At 57.6% G+C, this 18,828-nt stretch overlaps 2 protein-coding genes across 2 annotated transcripts in view; one reads left to right on the forward strand and one right to left on the reverse strand.

Annotated features, from left to right (window-relative positions):
• Positions 1-8,432, forward strand: part of GLIS2 (GLIS family zinc finger 2) — a 31,275-nt gene extending 22,843 nt beyond the window's left edge. Inside the window, exons 2-7 of the mRNA XM_029058368.2 lie at positions 1,507-1,734; positions 2,244-2,413; positions 2,685-2,861; positions 2,960-3,093; positions 3,282-3,400; positions 3,689-8,432. Coding sequence (XP_028914201.1) covers positions 1,507-1,734; positions 2,244-2,413; positions 2,685-2,861; positions 2,960-3,093; positions 3,282-3,400; positions 3,689-4,503 — 1,643 coding nt within the window. The 3' untranslated portion in view covers positions 4,504-8,432. The remainder of the gene's footprint in view (positions 1-1,506; positions 1,735-2,243; positions 2,414-2,684; positions 2,862-2,959; positions 3,094-3,281; positions 3,401-3,688) is intronic.
• Positions 8,433-9,257: 825 nt separating this feature from the next.
• Positions 9,258-16,734, reverse strand: PAM16 (presequence translocase associated motor 16). The gene is made up of 5 exons (XM_001514780.5): positions 16,604-16,734; positions 11,025-11,109; positions 10,393-10,529; positions 9,980-10,045; positions 9,258-9,418 (listed from the first exon to the last, which is right to left on the reverse strand). Exons 1-5 carry the CDS (start codon positions 16,604-16,606, stop codon positions 9,332-9,334), a joined length of 378 nt encoding a protein of 125 aa, XP_001514830.2. The 5' UTR covers positions 16,607-16,734; the 3' UTR covers positions 9,258-9,331.
• Between the last annotated feature and the right edge of the window lie 2,094 nt (positions 16,735-18,828).

Raw genomic sequence — 18,828 nt, forward strand, 5'->3', positions numbered from 1 at the left:
GTCCTACCCGGTTTAGCCTGTCCCACCCTGATCCTTCCTGGTCCTGCCTGGCCCTTCTCAGTTCTGCCTAGACCAGCCTGGTCCTGACTCCGTGGGGTGGCGGGGCCAGGTGGTCCTGGGCAAAGCCGGGGTGGCAAAGAGCGGGTCTGCCCAGCCCATCGGGCCCGCGACCCAAAGTTTCGGGGGGGGACTGGATGGAATCAAAGCACCTTTTCCCGGGGTGAAGGTGGGGTGGGGGCTGGGGCTGGGAGCCGGGCGGGGCCCGTAGCCACAGAACTGAAGGATCAGTTCTGACAGGCGCCCAAGGGTCTTAGGCCCAAAGGCCTGGGAGCCAAGAAGGAGGGGCCCCTTTCCATCCCGTCACTCACCGGGCAGGGATCAGCTGCAGCTCCTGCCCAGAGGCTGGGGCTCGGGGACGAACTGGCCACCTTCTGGGCAGTAGCAACAGTGAGGCTTTCGAGACTCAACCAGTGGCGGGACGGGGGGTGTCCATTGTCCGGCTAATGCCAGGCCCCGAGGATGGAGAGTTCAGCTCTGCCAGGGCAGGATTGGGAATCTGCTTTGGCTCCACACTCTTGGGGCTTTGCAGGGCCTCCCCCCAGGCTGGGCTGACCAGAGCTGCAGCTCTCTGAGAGAGAGAGAGCTCTGAGAGAGAGAGAGAGAGAGAGCTGCATCCCCTGCCGTGGCTTGCCCGCCTTGGCTGCAGTGAGGCCCTCCGGGAGGGGCGCGGAGGGGTTTGCTGGCCAGGAGCCGGGGGGAGGAGCTGGACGGTGTGGTGTGGCCTCCGGACAGCGATTCTCTCTCAGCAACCCCTCCTCTGGCCACCCAGGCCTAGTGGTTAGAGCACGGGCCTAGGAGTCAGAAGGTCCAGGGTTCTAATTCTGGCTTCACCATTTGCCTGCTGTGTGACCTTGGGCAAATCACTTCACTTCTCTGTGCCTCAGTTCCTTCACCTGTAAAATGGGGATCAAGACTGTCCCATATGGGATAAGGACTGCATCCAACCTGTTTACCTCGTATCTACCCCAGTGCTTACTAGAATGTCTGGCACACAGTAAGTGCTTAACAAATACCATTTAAGAAAAAAAGAAAAAGAAGGTGGCCAAGGGCCCAGGATACCAGTGGGCCCCCGAGGGGTCTCAGAGTCGTCTGCCCCTGCCCTCCCCCTGTGAGGCCGAGGAGGCCGGGGACTTCAGGGCTAGGTTCTGGACAGGTTGGTCCCGGGCCTCGGTCCCCTGGGACCCCTGGAGGAACTGGGGGAACTGGACTCTCAGGGGTGGAGCGATTGAGGCCGATCACGAGCGGACGGGTGCCTGGACCAGGGAGAGGACGAGAAAAGGCATTTTGGCTCATCCTGATGCAGCGCGTCACCCACAAATACACGCAGACGGGCAATGGAAAAAGCAGCCCGGGCCAACAGCATGGGAGTTCTTGACCTAGGACTGCCTGTGCCCCTCCTCTCCGATTGGGAGCCAAGCCACAACGCCGCCCCTCTCCTGCCCGCAGGTCCTGCCCGGGAGCTCCCCTGCCTGCCCCTCCCCGGCCCCTCAACCACCGGCACCATGCACTCCCTGGACGAGCCGCTGGACCTGAAGCTGAGCATCACCAAGCTGCGGGCAGCTCGGGAGAAGCGTGAGCGGGTCCTGGGGGTCACCCGGCATCGGGCCCTGCACCGCGACCTCAGCCTAATCAACAACGGTCCATCTCGGGCCTCGCCCAGTCCCCCGCCGGCAGGTGCGTCTGGCCCGCCAGGTGGCCGAGGGGAATGAGGGGCCCGGGGTGGGGCAGTCACTGGGTGGGTGAGGACAGGAGGGGCTGGTGGAGCTGTGGGGAGGCCTAGGGGTCTGCCTTTGGAGCCCGGGTGGAGGACAGGCAGGTGGGTGGCTCTTAGCACGGAAGGAGAAGGTGGTGGGCTGTATGGTCTAGTGGTTAGAGCATGGGCCCGAGAGTCAGGAGGACCTGGGCTCTACCCGGCTCTGCCACTTGTCTGCTGTGTGACCATGGGCAAGTCACTTAACCTATCTGAGCCTTCATTACCTCATCTGTAAAATGGGGATTAAGACTTTTGAGCGCCATGTGGGACGGGGATTTTGTCCAACCTGATCAGCTTGTACCTACCCCAGCGCTTAAAACAGTGTTTGACACATAGTAGGTGCTTAACGAATACCATAGTTATTACTGTTATCCCCTGCTCACTGCGGACCTGGTGCCCTTCCCTCCCTCCCTTCCTTCCCTCTCCCCAGGCTTCCTGCTGAACCCAAAGTTTCCTGACAAGGGGGATGGGCGATTCTCGGCCGCCCCGCTGGTGGATCTGAGCCTGTCGCCCCCATCAGGGCTGGACTCGCCTGGGGGTAGCACCTCCCTGTCCCCCGAGCGCCAGGGCAATGGGGACCTGCCGCTGTCCGCTGCCCACGTGAGCCTGGGCCCCGGGCTGGGGAGGGGCATGGTTGGGCAGGCGGTGGAAGAACCAGAACGGCGGCGGGGGGTTAGAGGCAGGAGGGTCTCTGGGGGTAAAGGACCCCAGCACCCAGGGACTTGGTGGGGCTTGGGAGCTTGGGCTGGGCCCAGTCAAGAGCAGGGGGAGAGGACCGGACGCAGAGCAGGTGGAGCGGGTGGCTGTGCCCGGCTTCGGGCTGACTGGGCGAGGGCCAGAGGTGCCGACCCCGCTCTCCCTCTGCCACCAGGATTTCCAGTCTCTGCGCTACATCGACGGAGTCCCCAGCTCCTTCCAGTTCTTCTTGCCTCTCAACCCAGGGGGTGCCCTGCACCTGCCCTCTTCTTCCTTCCTCACCCCACCCAAGGAGAAGCGCCTCTCCCCGGAACTGTCTCTGCAGAAGCAGCTGGTCTGCCGCTGGGCCAAGGTGAGGCGGGCGCCCGGGAGTGAAGGATGCCGGGGGCGGCGGGCCGGGCCGGGCCGGCGGGGGACCCGCTGGACTGAGTGGGCTCCGCTGTCCCGCAGTGTAACCAGCTCTTTGACTTGCTGCAAGACCTGGTGGATCACGTGAACGACTTCCACGTCAAGCCCGAGAAGGACGCTGGCTACTGCTGCCACTGGGAGGGCTGCGCCCGCCACGGACGAGGCTTCAACGCCAGGTGGGGCGGGCCTCTGGGCCTCCCCGGGTCCGGGCAGGTCAGGAGGCTGAGGAGATGCCCGGTGGCACGCCCTCATCCCTCCGACCCAGATGGCCCAGGAGGAGGAGCGGGAGGTGGCGGTGCGGGGGAGGGAAAGCGAGGCCGCCTGGACGCTGAGACGTGGCCCTCTGCTCTCGCCTGGGGCGCAGGTACAAGATGCTGATCCACATCCGCACGCACACCAACGAGAAGCCGCACCGCTGCCCCACATGCAACAAGAGCTTCTCTCGGCTCGAGAACCTCAAAATCCACAACCGCTCTCACACAGGTCGGCATCCACCCCGGGGCGGGGAAGTGGCCGGAGGTGGGGAGGGTATTTCCAGTCAAGCCTGGGCCTTAAAGCCTTCCCAGTCTCCCGTCGCAGGGGAACACAGTATGTGTGTTGTGGGCACGTGCGTGCGTGCGTGTGTGGTTTGATGGCTGGGGAGAGGGGATCCGGGGGTGCCCAGCCCAGGCCGCTTCTCCCATCCCCCAAATTCCGGGAGCATCCCCCCAGATCTTGGCAGCCGCCCGGCGCCCCAACCCTGAGCCCGCCCGTCCTCCCCGGTTCCCGCAGGTGAGAAGCCGTACATCTGCCCCTACGAGGGCTGCAACAAACGCTACTCCAACTCCAGTGACCGCTTCAAGCACACACGCACCCATTACGTGGACAAACCCTACTACTGCAAGATGCCCGGCTGCCACAAGCGCTACACGGACCCCAGCTCCCTGCGCAAGCACATCAAGGCCCATGGCCACTTCGTGTCCCACGAGCAGCAGGAGCTGCTGAAACTGCGCCCTCCCCCCAAGCCCCCCCTGCCCCCCGGCGACACGCCCTACGTCAGTGGAGCCCAGCTCATCATCCCCAACCCGGCCGCCCTCTTCGGGGGGCCCGGACTCCCCGGGCTGGGCGGCCCCCTGCCCCTGCCCCTGGCCCCCGCCCCCCTCGACCTCAGCGCCCTGGCCTGTGGCGGGGTGGGCTCCGGGGCCGCGGCGGCGGCGGCGGCCGCGGCGCTGACCGGCCTGCCCAGCCCTGTGCTGTCCCTGAACAGGGGGCCCCTGAACCTCGCCAAGAATCCCCTGCTGCCCTCTCCCTTCGGGGCCGGTGGGCTGGGCCTCCCCGTGGTGTCTCTCGTCGCCGGCCGGCCCGAGGCCGAGAGGGGCCGTGGGGGCCGCAAGACTCCGGGGCCGGAGGGCCGCAGGGACTCGGCCGAGAGGACCGAGGGGGGAGGTCGGCCCCGGCCTGGCCCCGACGGGCTCCCCCTGCTCCCCGGGACCGTCCTGGACCTCTCCACGGGGGTGGGCTCTGGGTCCAGCCCCGAGGCGCTGCCCCCGGGCTGGGTGGTCATCCCGCCGGGCTCCGTGCTGCTCAAACCGGCCGTGGTGAGCTGAGGCCCCGGGCCCTGGCCTCCCCCAGGCCCCAGGACAGCCCTGACGGCCGTTCCTCACGGCCCCCGCCTCGTCCCCCCCAACCTGACGAACGGAAACTCTCTGAGAAATAGCAATAATGTCCCCCCGGGTCCTGCTACCATCCCCTAAGTCCTCTTAGAGCCGGAGTTTCCTGGGCCCCAAGCGGGGCCCGCCCATCTGGCCGGGGCCCGGTGCCTGTAGAAACGGCTCCCACTCTGCACCCTGAGCAGAGGGGCCAGGCAACTCTGGGCCTCCCGGAAACCAACTGGAGCCTCTCGAGCCTCAGGCCGGGGTTGGCTGGGCAGAGTTGCTGAGCTGCGTGGCTGGCCGGAGGTAGAACAGCTGGGCAGAGCGGTTAGGCTGAATAGCCGAGCGGGCCTCCTAACCCTTGCTGGCCGGCGGCCCACCCAGGGCCCGGCCTGGCACTGGGATGGGGCGGAAGCCCGTTCAGGCCCGGCTGGGGGCCTCCGGCCTCAGCCCTGGCGCTGCCGGGCAGCCCTTCCAACCCCAGCTAGGCCAGGCTCCTACTCCCTTGCCTCCCTGCCTCTCCCAGGGCCCTCGGTGCCAGCGGGCTTCCGTCCACCTCCCCTCTGCAGAGCGGCCTCCTTTCCTGACCCTGGCTGAGCCGACGCTCAGCCAGCAGTAAAGACTTGCGCCCAGGCCAGGCCTGCCCCGCTGCCTCCCAGTGCCAACCGACCCAGAGGAGGCAACAGCCGGTCATGTTGCTCATCGGTCCCGCTTCTTCCTCCCCCGCCTCTTAGAAGCCTGGCACGGACAGACCGTGCGGAAGCCTCCCTGTCCTGGAACCCCCAGGGGTGGGGTGGGGGGTGTCAGGCAGAGGGCATGGAGGGCAGCTGGTCTCGGCCAGCACCGTCTCCCGAGCCTCAGACCTGCTGCCGCCACCTCCCGCCCCATCCTCCGACCCGCTGCTTTAACTGGGTGGCTGCCACGTGGTCCAGAGCCCTGAGAGCAGTGCCCCCTGCTCCCTCCCAGAGCCTGGCACCAGTGCCATCTCCGAGCCAGGGAGGAGACTTCCCGGGGCAGAGGAGTGACGGGAAGTGGCCGGGGTCACGGGCTCTCGGGACTCTGGGGTGCGGGGACCACCCGGACCCCTCTCCCTCGAATCCGTCTTCCTGGGCAGAGAGGGAGAGCCAGACAGACGTCCCCCTGGCAGTGCCATGGAGAGAATCAGACCTTCCTTTTCCCCCTCTTGCTTGCAGTGACAAGGCTCCTCCCCCTGCCCTGGGGAGGGCTGCTCCCTCTTGCCCCCTCCCCCCACTCTGTTAATCACTCGCTGAGAAGGGAGAGAGAAATGTCGTTTGCAACTTAGCCATACAGTAACCTGGAGGGTCCACGTGTCCAAGTCGAGCGGTCCTGTGCCCAGAACAGCAGCAGGCTCCCTCTTTTTCCTGGCTGAACGGAAACCTGGAACGGCGGAGGGGTGAGGCTGAGGACGGGGGCAGAGCTGCGGAGGGGAGTCCCGGTGGCCCGGGCCTGGCCGGCTCCCTCAGGCCCCTCGGCCCCGACAGCGGCAGTAGGAGCGGGAGCCGAGGGGGCAGGGCTGAGTGACCACCACGCAGGCCATTGAAGGCAGAAGTCTCCAAATCCAGTTCTTCTTCCAGTGCTCATCCCCCTTTAGCTGAACCAGGGAGGTCAGGGGGAGCAGTGCTCCCAGGCCCTTCCGGCTGGCCCAACCCCCACATCCCCACCCTGAGGCCCAAGCAAAGGGGCAAATATCTACCCCGATCCACCCACCCCGGTCTAGGTCGCCCTTAGAGACAGACCCTGTACTGCATCCACCCTCCCCTAGGCAGAGTCCGGAAACGGGGCACCTTCTTTCCAGCCTCAGCAACCCTGCAGCCTCCATTTTCTTCCCAATGGGATCAAATGAAAGAGGGCCAAATCCCAACTTTGCCCCAGAGCTGAGGAAAACCCAGCCTGGCCAGCCGCCTGGCTGCCCCCACAAAGGGCCAGGTTTGAGCAGATGGTGCCGGGGCAGCTGAGGCACGCCAGCCAGTGGTGCTGCCAGGTGAACAGCCCGAAAATCACCCCACTAAAAGCCAGAGCTCTACATGACACCATTTGAGTTCTATTATAGCACCCTATTCATATCCTGAAAAATTCAGGGAAAGTCAAGATAGTGCAGGAATTCAGGCTGAAACCAGCCAAAAGTTGAGGATGGGGTCTCAGGCTCCCATGAGAACCTCACTGTGAGGGGTGGACCAGTTCCAGCCACGACCGATGATTGCAGGGCCCCGGAGCCGGGCCAACGGTGGCCATCCGTGGCTGGTGTGGGCACTCTCGCTCTCCTCAACCGGGGTGGAGGGCTGCCCCTCTCACTTGTGGCCATCAGTCCCGGGGCCGGGGTGAACACTATCCTGTGCTGGGGCAGAAAAAGCGTCCCATTAGCTGCTCTGTGGTCCACTGTGCTGTTTTGTGCAGGTCCCCAAGTGGAAGGAAAAGAGTTGGGAAGAAAAGTTTGGAAATTGGGTGGAAGGAGGGACAGGATGGAGGCAGAAACCTAGAACAGACCGCAAGCCTTCCCGGGGTGGAGGATAAGGGGTCCCTTCTCAGGGTAGGGTGGGACCCGTGGTCGCCGCTGCCTTGAGGGTTATAGTGGGTCAGGAACGAGCTTCCATGGGCAGTTGAGGGATGATGTTGGGTAGACTCTGTCCTGGCCTTCCCCAGGAACTCCACCTTGAGTACACTCTACTCACCTAAGCCTTTCCCTCTCCCCTGTCCCAGACACCACAGTTCTTCTACTTTAGAGCCTTCAGCCAGAGAAAAAAGGGATACTGTATGTTCGTCATTGTCGTTTTCTCCACATATGCAGGAAAGTCAGGGATCCGGCCTATTGTAGAGCCACCTTTTGGGAGCGGGGGCCCAGTGACCTGAAGGGTCCAGTGTGTTCTCCGAGCTAAGGGCAGGCCCGGACTGCAGGTGTGGAAAAGCTAAGTGTATGACTGGCGGCAGGCTGGCAGGGCACTCCCGGCCCCATGGTGGGAGGGGAGACCCTTTTAGCCCTCCCGCTTTGCTGTAGGCGCTGCTTTCCCTTCTGTCCCCTGCCAGGAGAGACAGCTGGACAGCTTCCCTCCTTTGGAGGGAACATTCGTGGACCGCCCTTCTCCCATTGAAAGGGCCCTTACCTCTCAACTGCTCCCCTTGTTGGGGGAGCACCGGCTTCCCCCTTCCCACAGGAGGAGGGGGTCCTTTCCACCTTCGGACCGCCCTTCCATCGTGGAGGGGTCACTCAGTCTTGCCCCCAGCCCCAACCGGGCCTCCATAGGGCTTCGGCACCCACCCCCTGCCCCAGGGTCCTCGTTTTTCCTTCCATCCCGGTGGCTGCGGGGTCTCCTCCTCTGTAAGGGGGGGATTGAAGCCAGAGGGAGCTGGTCTCCCTTCCTACCTCCCTCCCAGCCCCGGGAGACACCCTGGATGGAGGAGCCCAGCCCCCAGCCGAAAGGCCAGCGCGGTGCTAGCCTGCCTACAGTGCCGGGCCTTGGGGTCCCTCCTCTGTGCCCGGTAGGAGTGGCCCGCCTTGGTCAGTCGGGGAGGGAGGGAGGCGATGAGGGAGTGGACTTTAAGACCCAAGCCCCCGGAAAAGGGCACCCCAGGTCTCAAATGGTTAACATTAGCGCAGCATGTGATTTGGTGATAGACTAGGCTTTTAAGGGCCGGTGTACTTTTTTTTTTTTGTCGTCGTCGGTTTGTTGTTGCACATTCCAGGATATCAGTATTTTAACAGTTTCTAAGTGCCTTTCTATTGTAGCTTATGTTTTTCCTCCTCTTGGCTCCATTGCTGTTAGCATAGAGTTAAAAACAAAAAAAGAGATAAGCTAATGACTATAACAATATATTCCTCCATGTGAGAGGAAGTTTATAAAGAAACAATAAAAGTGAGTTGCAAAGACCCCCTGCCTATGTGTGTTGGAGTGCTCTAGGCTGGACCTCCCGCCTGCCTCCGAATGACCTGAGGTGTGGGGGACCCTGACCCCGCAGAACAGTGATTTGGTCATGGTGGTGAGTGGTCCCCAGAATCCCCAGAGGCGCAGGGACTCTCCCCCGGAAGGTATATCCGCTGGGAAAACCAGTCCCACCAACCTGCTCTGCTTTGGAGCTAGGGCTGGAACCCTCCCACGCCCTGCCCAGGGAAACGGGGCCACACTGAAAACAAGCTTTGGGAAAAGTTGCTCAGTGGCCGTGCTTCCTCAGCCCAGCCTCCGAGGGGGCGGGAGGAAGTGCGGAGGGGAGGGCTGTGGTCCCAAAGGGAAGTCGCCAGGCCTGTGGGCAGCTTTGGGCCCGAGTTAAATGGGGCAGGGCTGGCTGAGCAAATGCTCAGGTTTCCAGTGAGTCTCTCCCTCATCACTGGACAGAGCTGGGCCTCAGTTCCCTGCTGCATGTTAACCTCTCAGGGCCAGCACAATAACAAGACTAATTTCAGTAGTTGTTAGGTGCTCACTACCTACCGAGCACTCTTCTGACCACTGGGGTAAATATGAGGTAATTAAGTTGGACGTAGTCCCTGTCCCACGTGAGGCTCACAGCCTTGATCCCAATTTTATAGATGAAGCGAAGTGACTTGCCCAAGGTCACACAGCAGACAAGTGGCAGAGCCGGATTAGAACCCAGGTCCTCTGACTCCCAAGCCCGTACTCTTGCCACTAGGCCAGGCTGCTTCTCATTACGACCTCAGTGCTTCTCCAGCCCAGCTGGCCAAACCTAGGCAAACAGCGGAGATGGGTAGAAGGGATATTTATTAGAGGGCTATAAATTACACAGGCAGAGACGAGGACCAAGGACACAGCTAGAGTTACGTTTTTGGCTTTTGCGCTTGCTCCGTTTCTTCTTGGGTCTGGATTTTGAGCTCCTCTTCCAGACGCTCTTTGGCTCGCACCACCTAAAGGGCACAGGGCTATAAATGATTCACAAGAGCGGTGCGGCCCACTCCCCCCGCGTCCCTGCCCGTGCCTAGGGCGCTGCTTTGGCCTTGCTCTGATGATTGCCAGAGGCCCCCAGGGCCACCTGGTACTATTCACCCCTACCGGGCCCAAACCCAGGTTGTGCCCGAGCCCAGAGCCCTGGAAGCTCAACCGGAAGAAAGGCCCAATAGGCTCGGATCAGCTGATAAGGGCCAGATTCCGGGGGAAGTCACCGATCGGGCCCAGGCGAATCCCAGCTGCTAAAGTCTCGTTTTCACAGCCAGGGCCAGCACTGACCCACACAAGAAGCCGGCCACCCCAAGGGCAGGGGTGGGGAGGTGAGTTTTGTCTTCCTGGGACACCAGGAGAAGAGAAGTCCACCCGGGGAGGCATTAGCCCAGGAGCAACTCAGAAAGACCCAATTTCCAGGACTCAAAGTTCTTCCCACCCTTGAAGGCCGGGGGACGGTCGGGCCAAGGGGCGAGCCCCTGAACCATCAGCTCCTTGGCCCCCTCCCCGCCAAAGTCACGACTGCTCACCTTCGACTGCAGATAAAAGGAGCCTCCCACAGACTTGTCATTCACCTTGAACAGGTGCTCATAATTCTGCCAAGGAAAGGGCAAGGAAGGAGGATCACTTGCAGGCTCTCTGCCCCCAGCCTGGACTCTGCGGCAGAAAAGAGGGGACCGGACCCACCCTCACTGTAGCCCCCAATTCCCCATAAAGAAGAGCTCAGGGTGGGCAGGGCTGGACCACCAAGCTTACACACCCTCCTCCCCGTCCCGGATGGAAGCCGCTTTGGATCACCGACTCCACCGTTAAGGCCAAGCTGCAAGATGAGCAATGGAAAGCAAACGTGCCCAAAGAGGCGACATGCTAAATGCCACCCCCACGGGAGCCTGGTTCTGCCCCCTGCCCATGGCTGGCCAAGGAGGGACCCCTCCCGCTTTACCTTTTGGATCTCCTCGGGACTCAGTTTGGAAACATTGAGGATCTGCTGGGCCTCTTGGAGGCTAAGTCCTGAGAGGTTGGAGGCAGCTGCGGACTGGTGCCCAGTTCGCCCACGGGCATCTGCTGCTGCTCGGCTTGCTGCTCAGAGACATGAAGCTGGTCAGCTCTCAGCACCCCCGCCTCCCGGCTCCCTTTACATTCTGAGTATGGTGTGAGTTGGGGGAGGCCTTTTAGGAGGAGCAACTAGCTCTGGCAGGTCCCCATCAGTGAGCCTTTGGGCTCCCCAGAAGAGCGGCCTGCCTCCCTGCCACACCCCTGTTAGGGAGGGGACAAAATTTTGGATCCTCGCCTGACCACTGGCTTGTTTGTATGCACCTCAATGAGAATGCTGCCCACCAGAGTCCCTGGACCACCATCCAGGTGCCCCTACCAGCTGGGCCTGTAAGCGGGCCTTCCCTGGCCCCACTACTCCGGGTTTATGGGGCAGCCGCTCCTGGGATTGAGGACCGTGGTTAGCTCCCAGGCACCAGAGGCAGAGCGTTTCAGCGGACAGCGGGGAGTTGCTGACCTCTGGCTTGGCCCCAGAGGGCGGGGAAGGAGAGGAGGAATCAGGAGCCGGGGCACCGAGCTTACCTGCAAACTCCTGGCGGAGCGCTCGGGCAAAGGCCCGCCCCACCACCTGCACCCCCATCACGATGATCTGAGCCAGGTACTTGGCCTGTGGGCAAAGCAAAGCACGGATGCTCACCCTCTCACGCCAGGTATTGTTCCGGTGCCTCGGCTAGGTCAGGGCTCATCGGGGGACAGGACCGCTTCTATTTCTCAGCCCTGGGCCATCCCTCCCACTGTACTCTGCCACACACAGGGGAGGCCCCGCCTAATCACAGTGCACAGCTTGGGCGGCAGCCCCAGATTAAAGTCGAGTCCCTCGCTGAGGTGACTCTATGCCAGTGTCAAGAGAGGAGATCAGTCAAACCAAGTCTCTCTACTGATGGCAAAAGGCAGGTCATTCAGGTTTAAAACTCCAGTTTTCCCTTAGTTGAGATTTTTAAAAACTTGAACTAGTGGGACAATCCAGCTTTGCCTGGGCAATCTGTCTGTTGGTCAAACATCGCAGAGAAAAATCCTCACTGTGGCCACAAAGTAGTATTTGGACAATTCCTTAAAAGCACTGTCCCGCTCCTCCCTCCCATGTCCCGTCAGTCCTGAGGGACTTGGGGGCACGGTGGGGTCCGGGACCCACAACATTTGAGCCTGAGAAGCCTCTGGCTTTGAAAGAAGACACTGCAGTTGCCTTCCGGACGATCATCTCGGCCACAAGCCGCCGGCGCCGCCGACAGCCACAATAAAGCAGTAGAGGCGGAAAAGGCCTGTGGCAGAAGCTTTTCACACAAGAGGCCGGGGACGTAAGAGGGGGTGGTTGGGGAAGCCCCCTCCCCACCATGGGAAGGGCTTCAGCACAAGTCTCTGAGGGCCTCAGGAGGCTGGTTCCCACCTTGCTCTTCCTCTGGCCTGAAAAGCCGTCCCCCTGCATATGTGACAAACAATAACTGTCCCCTCTTTCAAAGCCTTATTGAAGGCACATCTCCTCCAAGAGGCCTTCCCTAAGCCCTCCTTTCCTCTTCTCCCGCTCCCTTCTGTGTCACCCTGACTTGCCCTCTTAATTCATCCTCCCTCTTAGCTCCACAGCACCTATGTACATATCTATAAATTATTTATATTAATGTGTTTGCCCCCAGACTGTGGGCTCACTGCAAACTGAAAACATGTTTGTTACATTGGACTCTCCTAAGTGCTTAGCACAGTGCTCCGCACACAATAAGTGCTCAATAAATACCAACTGACTGACTCCAGAAGCTTCTGAGCTGAGCCCGTGGCCCCTCAGTAGCTGGAGGAAAAAGATCCATCTGCTTTACTGGAAGCACAACTTAACTACCGGTCACCATAGGTGTCAAGGAAATGGAGGGAGGGGGGATTTCTCCACCAAAGAGAAGGATGGCCCTTCAAGTGACTGATGCTAATTAGTTTAGTGTGGCAATCGGCAAACCGGGGCCATGTGAGGGTCCGTGGTCACTCTTAATAATAATGTTGGTATTTGTTAAGCGCTATGTGCAGAACACTGTTCTAAGCACTGGGGTAGATACAGGGTCATCAAGTTGTCCCACGTGAGGCTCACAGTTAATCCCCATTTTACAGATGAGGCAGCTGTGGCACCGAGAAGTGAAGTGACTTGCCCACAGTCACACAGCTAAGTGGCAGAGCTGGGAGTCGAACCCATGACCTCCGACTCCGAAGCCCAGACTCTTTCCACTGAGCCACGCTGCTTAAAACCCGGGCTACTTGCTGCTACTCCGGTCCACTTGGGCCCCTGGCCACCCCGGGCATTGGGGCTTCCTGCTCCGGCCTCAGTGTGGTTCCATTGATATCCTGGGCTGCCCTCTGACCCGGGCCTACCAGCCGACCGCCACAACCACCACCGACAATTAGCGTAAACCCTGCTGCCCTGCTCTGGGGAGGCCCTGGCCGGGGGTTGAGGTGGGAGGTGCCCACACAGGTGTGTGGAGACCGGTCAGGACTGGGTCAGGACAAGGCAGGGCTTCTCTGGAAAGAGCACGGGCCTGGGAGTCAGAGGTCCTAGGTTCTGATCCCGGCTCTGCCACTTTGCTGTGTGACCTCGGACAAGTCACTTCACTGTGTCTCAGTTACCTCATCTGTAAAATGAGGATTAAGACTGAGCCCCAAGTGCGATATGGACTGTGTCCAACCTGATCAGCTTGAATCTACCCCAGAGTTTAGTACGGTGCCTGGAACACAGTAAGAGCTGCACAAATGATATATATCAGCCAATCATATTTATTGAGCTCTTACTGTGTTCAGAGCACTGTATTAAGCGCTTGGGAAGGTACAATATAACAATATTGAGAAACAGCGTGGCTTAGTGGATAAACACGTCTGGGAGTCAGAAGGACCTTCGTCTGCTCTGTGACCTTGACCAAACCACTTCACTCTGTGCCACAGTTCCCTCATCTGTTAAATGGGAACTAAGACTGTAAGCCCCATGTGGGACAGGGACTGTGTCCCACCTGAATAACTTCCATCTACCCCAGCATTTAGAATAACGTTTGGCACATAGTAAGCGCTTAACAAATATCATCATTATGATTAAGTCACTTCACTCTGTGCCTCAGTTCCCTCCATCGATAAAATAGGGATTAAGACTGTGAGCCCTATGTGGGCAGGGACTGTGTCCAACCTGATTACCCTCTTGTATCTATCCCTGCACTTGGAATAGTGCTTTGCACATAGTAAGCGCTAAAGAAATATGATTATTATTATTAAGTCACTTTACTCTGTGCCTCATTTCCCTCATCGATAAAATGGGGGATTAAGACTGCGAACCCCATGTGGGTCAGGGCCTGTATCCAACTTGATTATCACCTTGTAGGCACTCCAGTGCTTAGACTAGTGCTCTGCACATAGTAAGCGCTCAAGAAATACGATTGAATGAATTAAGTCACTTCACTCTGCGCCTCGGTTCCCTCATCGATAAACTGGGGGATTAAGACTGCGAGCCCCATGTGTGACAGAGCCTGTATCCAACCTGATTACCACCTTGTATGCACTCCAGCACTTAAACTAGTGCTCTGCACATAGTAAGCGCTCAAGAAATACGATTGAATGAGTTAAATCACTTCACTCTGCACCTCAGTTCCCTCATTGATAAATTGGGGGATTAAGACTGCGAGTCCCATGTGGGACAGGGGCCTGCGTCCAACCTGACTAGCTTGGATCTACCCCAGCGCCTAGAAGAGTGCTTGGCACAAAGTAAGCGCTTAAGAAATACGATTATTAAGTCACTTCACTCTGCGCCTCAGTTCCCTCATTGATAAAATGGGGGGATTAAGGCTGCGAAACTCATGTGGGGCAGGGGCCTGCGCCCAACCTGACTGGCTTGGATCTACCCCATCGCCTAGAAGAGTGCTTGGCACAAAGTAAGCGCTTAAGAAATTCGATTATTATTATAAAATCACTTCACTCTGCCCCTCAGTTCCCTCATCAAGTGGGGGGATTAAGGCTGCGAGTCCCATGTGGGACAGGGACCGTGTCCAACCTGATTACCACCTGGTACCTACCCCAGCACTTAGCATAGTGCTCTGCACATAGTAAGCACTCAATAAATATGATTGAATGAATGAAGTCACTTCACTCTGTGCCTCAGTTCCCTCACTGATAAAATGGGGGATTAAGGCTGCGAGCCTCATGTGGGACAGGAGCCTGCGGTCAACCTGATTAGTTTGGATCTACCCAGTGCGTGGCTCAGTGGAAAGAGCCTGGGCTTGGGAGTCAGAGGTCGTGGGTTCGAATCCCGGCTCTGCCACTAGTTTGCTGTGTGACCTTGGGCAAGTAACTTCTCTAAGCCCCAGCGCTTAGAACAGTGCTCTGCACATAGTAAGCGCTTAACAAATATCAACATTATTATTCTCTGTGCCTCGGTGACCTCTCTGTAAAAATGGGGATTAAAAAATGTGAACCCCACGTGGGACAACCCGATGACCCTGTAGATCCCCCAGCGCTTAGAACAGTGACCAGCACATAGTAAGCATTTAACAAATACCAACATTATTATTCTCTATGCCTTGGTGACCTCTCTGTAAAAATGGGGATTAAAAAAATGTGAACCCCACATGGGACAACCCGATGACCCCGTGTCTCCCCCAGCGCTTAGAACAGTGACCAGCACATAGTAAGCGCTTAACAAACACCACCGTTATTATTCTCTGTGCCTTGGTGACCTCTCTGTAAAAATGGGGATTAAAAAATGTGAACCCCACGTAGGACAACCCTATGACCCTGTGTCACCCCCAGCGCTTAGAACAGTGATCAGCACATCCCAGCTCCACCACTTGTCAGCTGTGTGACTGTGGGCAAGTCACTTAACTTCTCTGTGCCTCAGTTACCTCATCTGTAAAACGGGGATTAACTGTGAGCCTCACGTGGGACAACCTGATGACCCTTTATCTACCCCAGCGCTTAGAACAGTGCTCTGCACATAGTAAGCGCTTAACAAATACCAACATCATTATCACACAGTAAGCGCTTAACAAATACCATCATTATAATAATTATTAGTAGTAGTAAGTGCTCAACAAATACTATTGAATGAAATACTATTGAATGAATGAATATTAAGGGTGGTCGGCGCACAATATGCACTTGGCAAGTGCCATCGTCCTTAATGATATTAGTATATTGATATTAGTATATGTTAAAGAAGCAGCGTGGCTCAGTGGAAAGAGCCCGGGCTTTGGAGTCAGAGGTCATGAGTTCGAATCCCAGCTCTGCCACTTGTCAGCTGTGTGACTGTGGGCAAGTCCCTTCACTTCTCTGGGCCTCAGTGACCTCATCTGTAAAATGGGGATGAAGACTGGGAGCCCCACGTGGGACAACCTGATTCCCGTGTCACCCCCAGCGCTTAGAACAGTGTTCGGCACATAGTAAGCGCTTAATACCAACATTATTATTATTATTATTAAAATGGGGATGAAGACTGTGAGCCCCATGTGGGGCAACCTGATTCCCCCGTCTCCCCCAGCGCTTAGAACAGTGCTCGGCACACAGTAAGCGCTTAATACCAACATTATTATTATTAAAATGGGGATGAAGACTGTGAGCCCCATGTGGGGCAACCTGATTCCCCCGTGTCTCCCCCAGCGCTTAGAACAGTGCTCGGCACATAGTAAGCGCTTAATACCAACATTATTATTATTATTATTAAAATGGGGATGAAGACTGTGAGCCCCATGTGGGGCAACCTGATTCCCCCGTGTCTCCCCCAGCGCTTAGAACAGTGCTCGGCACACAGTAAGCGCTTAATACCAACATTATGATTATTATTAAAATGGGGATGAAGACTGTGAGCCCCACGTGGGACAGCCTGATTCCCTTGTGTCTTCCCCAGCGCTTAGAACAGTGCTCGGCACAGAGTAAGCGCTTAACAAATACCAACATTATTATTATATAAATGTGGGAAAAGGGTCAGGGGGCGGGGGGAGGTGATGACGGCGACCCTCGACCCTGCTGAGCCCCGCCGGTTCCCGCTCCCCGAGGCAGTCGGTCCTGCGGCCATTGGGCAGACCCCTTCCCTTCCCTCCTTTCCCTTCCTTCCCTCCTTTCTTTTCCTTCCCTCCTTTCCCTTCCCGACGCGGCCTCACCATGGCGGGGCTTTGGGGCTTAGGCCTGGGCCTCCTCCGGGGCCGCGGGGTCAAAGGGCGCCGAAGGGCGCGCGTGCTCGCGCGCGCGCGCGCGCCGGACCACAGGCGCGAGCGCCAAGGCGCCCGGCCCACCAACGAGAGGGAGGGGACGGGCCGGAGGGGCGCTTCCGCCGCGCCGCCTCGGACAGGGCGCCCCCTGCCGGGAGGAGGGCGCAGCGTCCTCCCCTTGACTTGAGCGCCCCCTGCCGGGCAGTGGGAGGGCAACGCCGAGCCCGGGAAGTCGTCGTCGTCCCCCTCATTGAACCCTCTCTCTCCTATTCATTCATTTTTATTATTTCCACCCTGGATTGGATGATTGATTGATTGATTGATTTGTATTTATTGAGCGCTTACTGCGCCCCCTGCCGGGAAGTAGGAGAGCAGCGCCGGGCCCGGGAAGTCCCCCCGACCCGACTGAGCCCTCTCTCCTATTTATTCATTCATTTTTATTATTTCCACCCTGGATTGGATGATTGATTGATTGATTCATTTGTATTTATTGAGCGCTTACTGCGCCCCCTACCGGGCAGTAGGAGAGCAGCGCCGAAGCCGGGAAGTTCCCCCCGGCCCAATTGAGCCTTCTCTCTCTCCTATTCATTCATTTTTATTATTTCCACCATGGATTGGATGATTGATTGATTCATTCATTTGTATTTATTGAGCGCTTAATAATGATGTTGGTATTTGTTAAGCGCTTACTATGTGCAGAGCACTGTTCTAAGCGCTGGGGGAGATACAGGGTCATCAGGTTGTCCCACGTGAGGCTCACAGTTAATCTCCATTTTACAGATGAGGGAACTGAGGCCCAGAGAAGTGGAGTGACTCGCCCACAGTCACACAGCTGACAAGTGGCAGAGCCGGGATTCGAACCCATGAACTCTGACTCCCAAGCCCGGGCTCTTTCCACTGAGCCACGCTGTACTGCGCCCAGTCGGGAAGTAGGAGAGCAGTGCCGGGCCCGGCAAGTCTCCCCCCACCCCCGCGATTCATTCATTTATTATTACTTTTATTATTTCCACCATGGATTAAATGATTGACTTATTCATTCATTCATTCAACTGTATTTATTGCTGCATGGCCCGAGCGCATCTCTTCATTCATTCAATGGTAATTATTATTATTTAATATAATAATAATAACAATAATAATGTTGGTATTTGTTAAGCACTTACTATGTGCCGAGCACTGTTCTAAGCGCTGGGGTAGACACAGGGGAATCAGGTTGTCCCACGTGGGGCTCACAGTCTTTATCCTCATTTTACAGATGAGGGAACTGAGGCCCAGAGAAGTGAAGGGACTTGCCCACAGTCACACAGCTGACAAGTGGCCGAGCTGGGATTAGAACCCATGACCTCTGACTCCAAAGCCCGTGCTCTTTCCACTGAGCCACAGGTGAATGAATGAATTTATTGAGCGCTTACTATGTGCAGAGTACTGTAGTAAGTCTTCGGAATGTAGAGTTTGGCAACAGATAGAGACAGCCCCTCTCCCTTCCCCTCAGCACTGTGCTCATTTGTATATATTTTTATTACCCTATTTATTTTATTAATGAGGTGTACATCCCCTTGATTCTATTTATCGTCATTATGTTGTCTTGTTTTTGTCCGTTTCCCCCGATTAGACTGTGAGCCCGTCATTGGGCTGGGATGGTCTCTATCTGTTGCCTAATTGTCCATTCCAAGCGCTTAGTACAGTGCTCTGCACAGAGTAAGCGCTCAATAAATACTATTGAATGAATTTATTGAGCTCTTACTGCGCCCCTGCCGGGCAGTAGGAGCTCAGCGCCGGGCCCTGGAAGTCCCCCCGGATTGAGCCCTCCCTCTCCTATTCATTCATTATTATTATTTTTATTATTTCCACCATGGATTAAATGATTGATTCATTTATTCATTCAATCGTATTTACTGAGCGCTTACTGTGTGCAGAGCACCGGACTAAGCACTTGGAATGTACGATTCGGCAACGGATGGTGACCGTCCCTGCCCAACAACGGGCTCACAGCCTAAAAGGGGGACAGACAGCAAAACGAAACAAGTAGTCAGGCAACAAAGCAAGTAGACACGCACTCTACACCTTACCGTGGCAGGAGAGTTTACGAGCACCGTTGAAGCTTGGGGCGATGCTACTGAGAGAAAGCCTGTCGTCGGGGTTATCCGTGATGGAAAGGGCTAAGCCGAAGCGTCAAA

The sequence above is a fragment of the Ornithorhynchus anatinus genome, chromosome 2 (genome assembly GCF_004115215.2).
Source record: "Ornithorhynchus anatinus isolate Pmale09 chromosome 2, mOrnAna1.pri.v4, whole genome shotgun sequence".
Taxonomy (NCBI): Eukaryota; Metazoa; Chordata; class Mammalia; order Monotremata; family Ornithorhynchidae; genus Ornithorhynchus; species Ornithorhynchus anatinus.

What these genes read in the sequence shown, in the direction of transcription:
- PAM16 (XM_001514780.5), bottom strand. An exon ending in GTCCCGAGGAGATCCAAAAG is followed by an intron (nt 10,046 to 10,392) that starts GTAAAGCGGGAG and finishes TTTCCTTGGCAG; the next exon opens with AATTATGAGCACCTGTTCAA. An exon ending in CCTTTTATCTGCAGTCGAAG is followed by an intron (nt 9,419 to 9,979) that starts GTGAGCAGTCGT and finishes TGTGCCCTTTAG; the next exon opens with GTGGTGCGAGCCAAAGAGCG.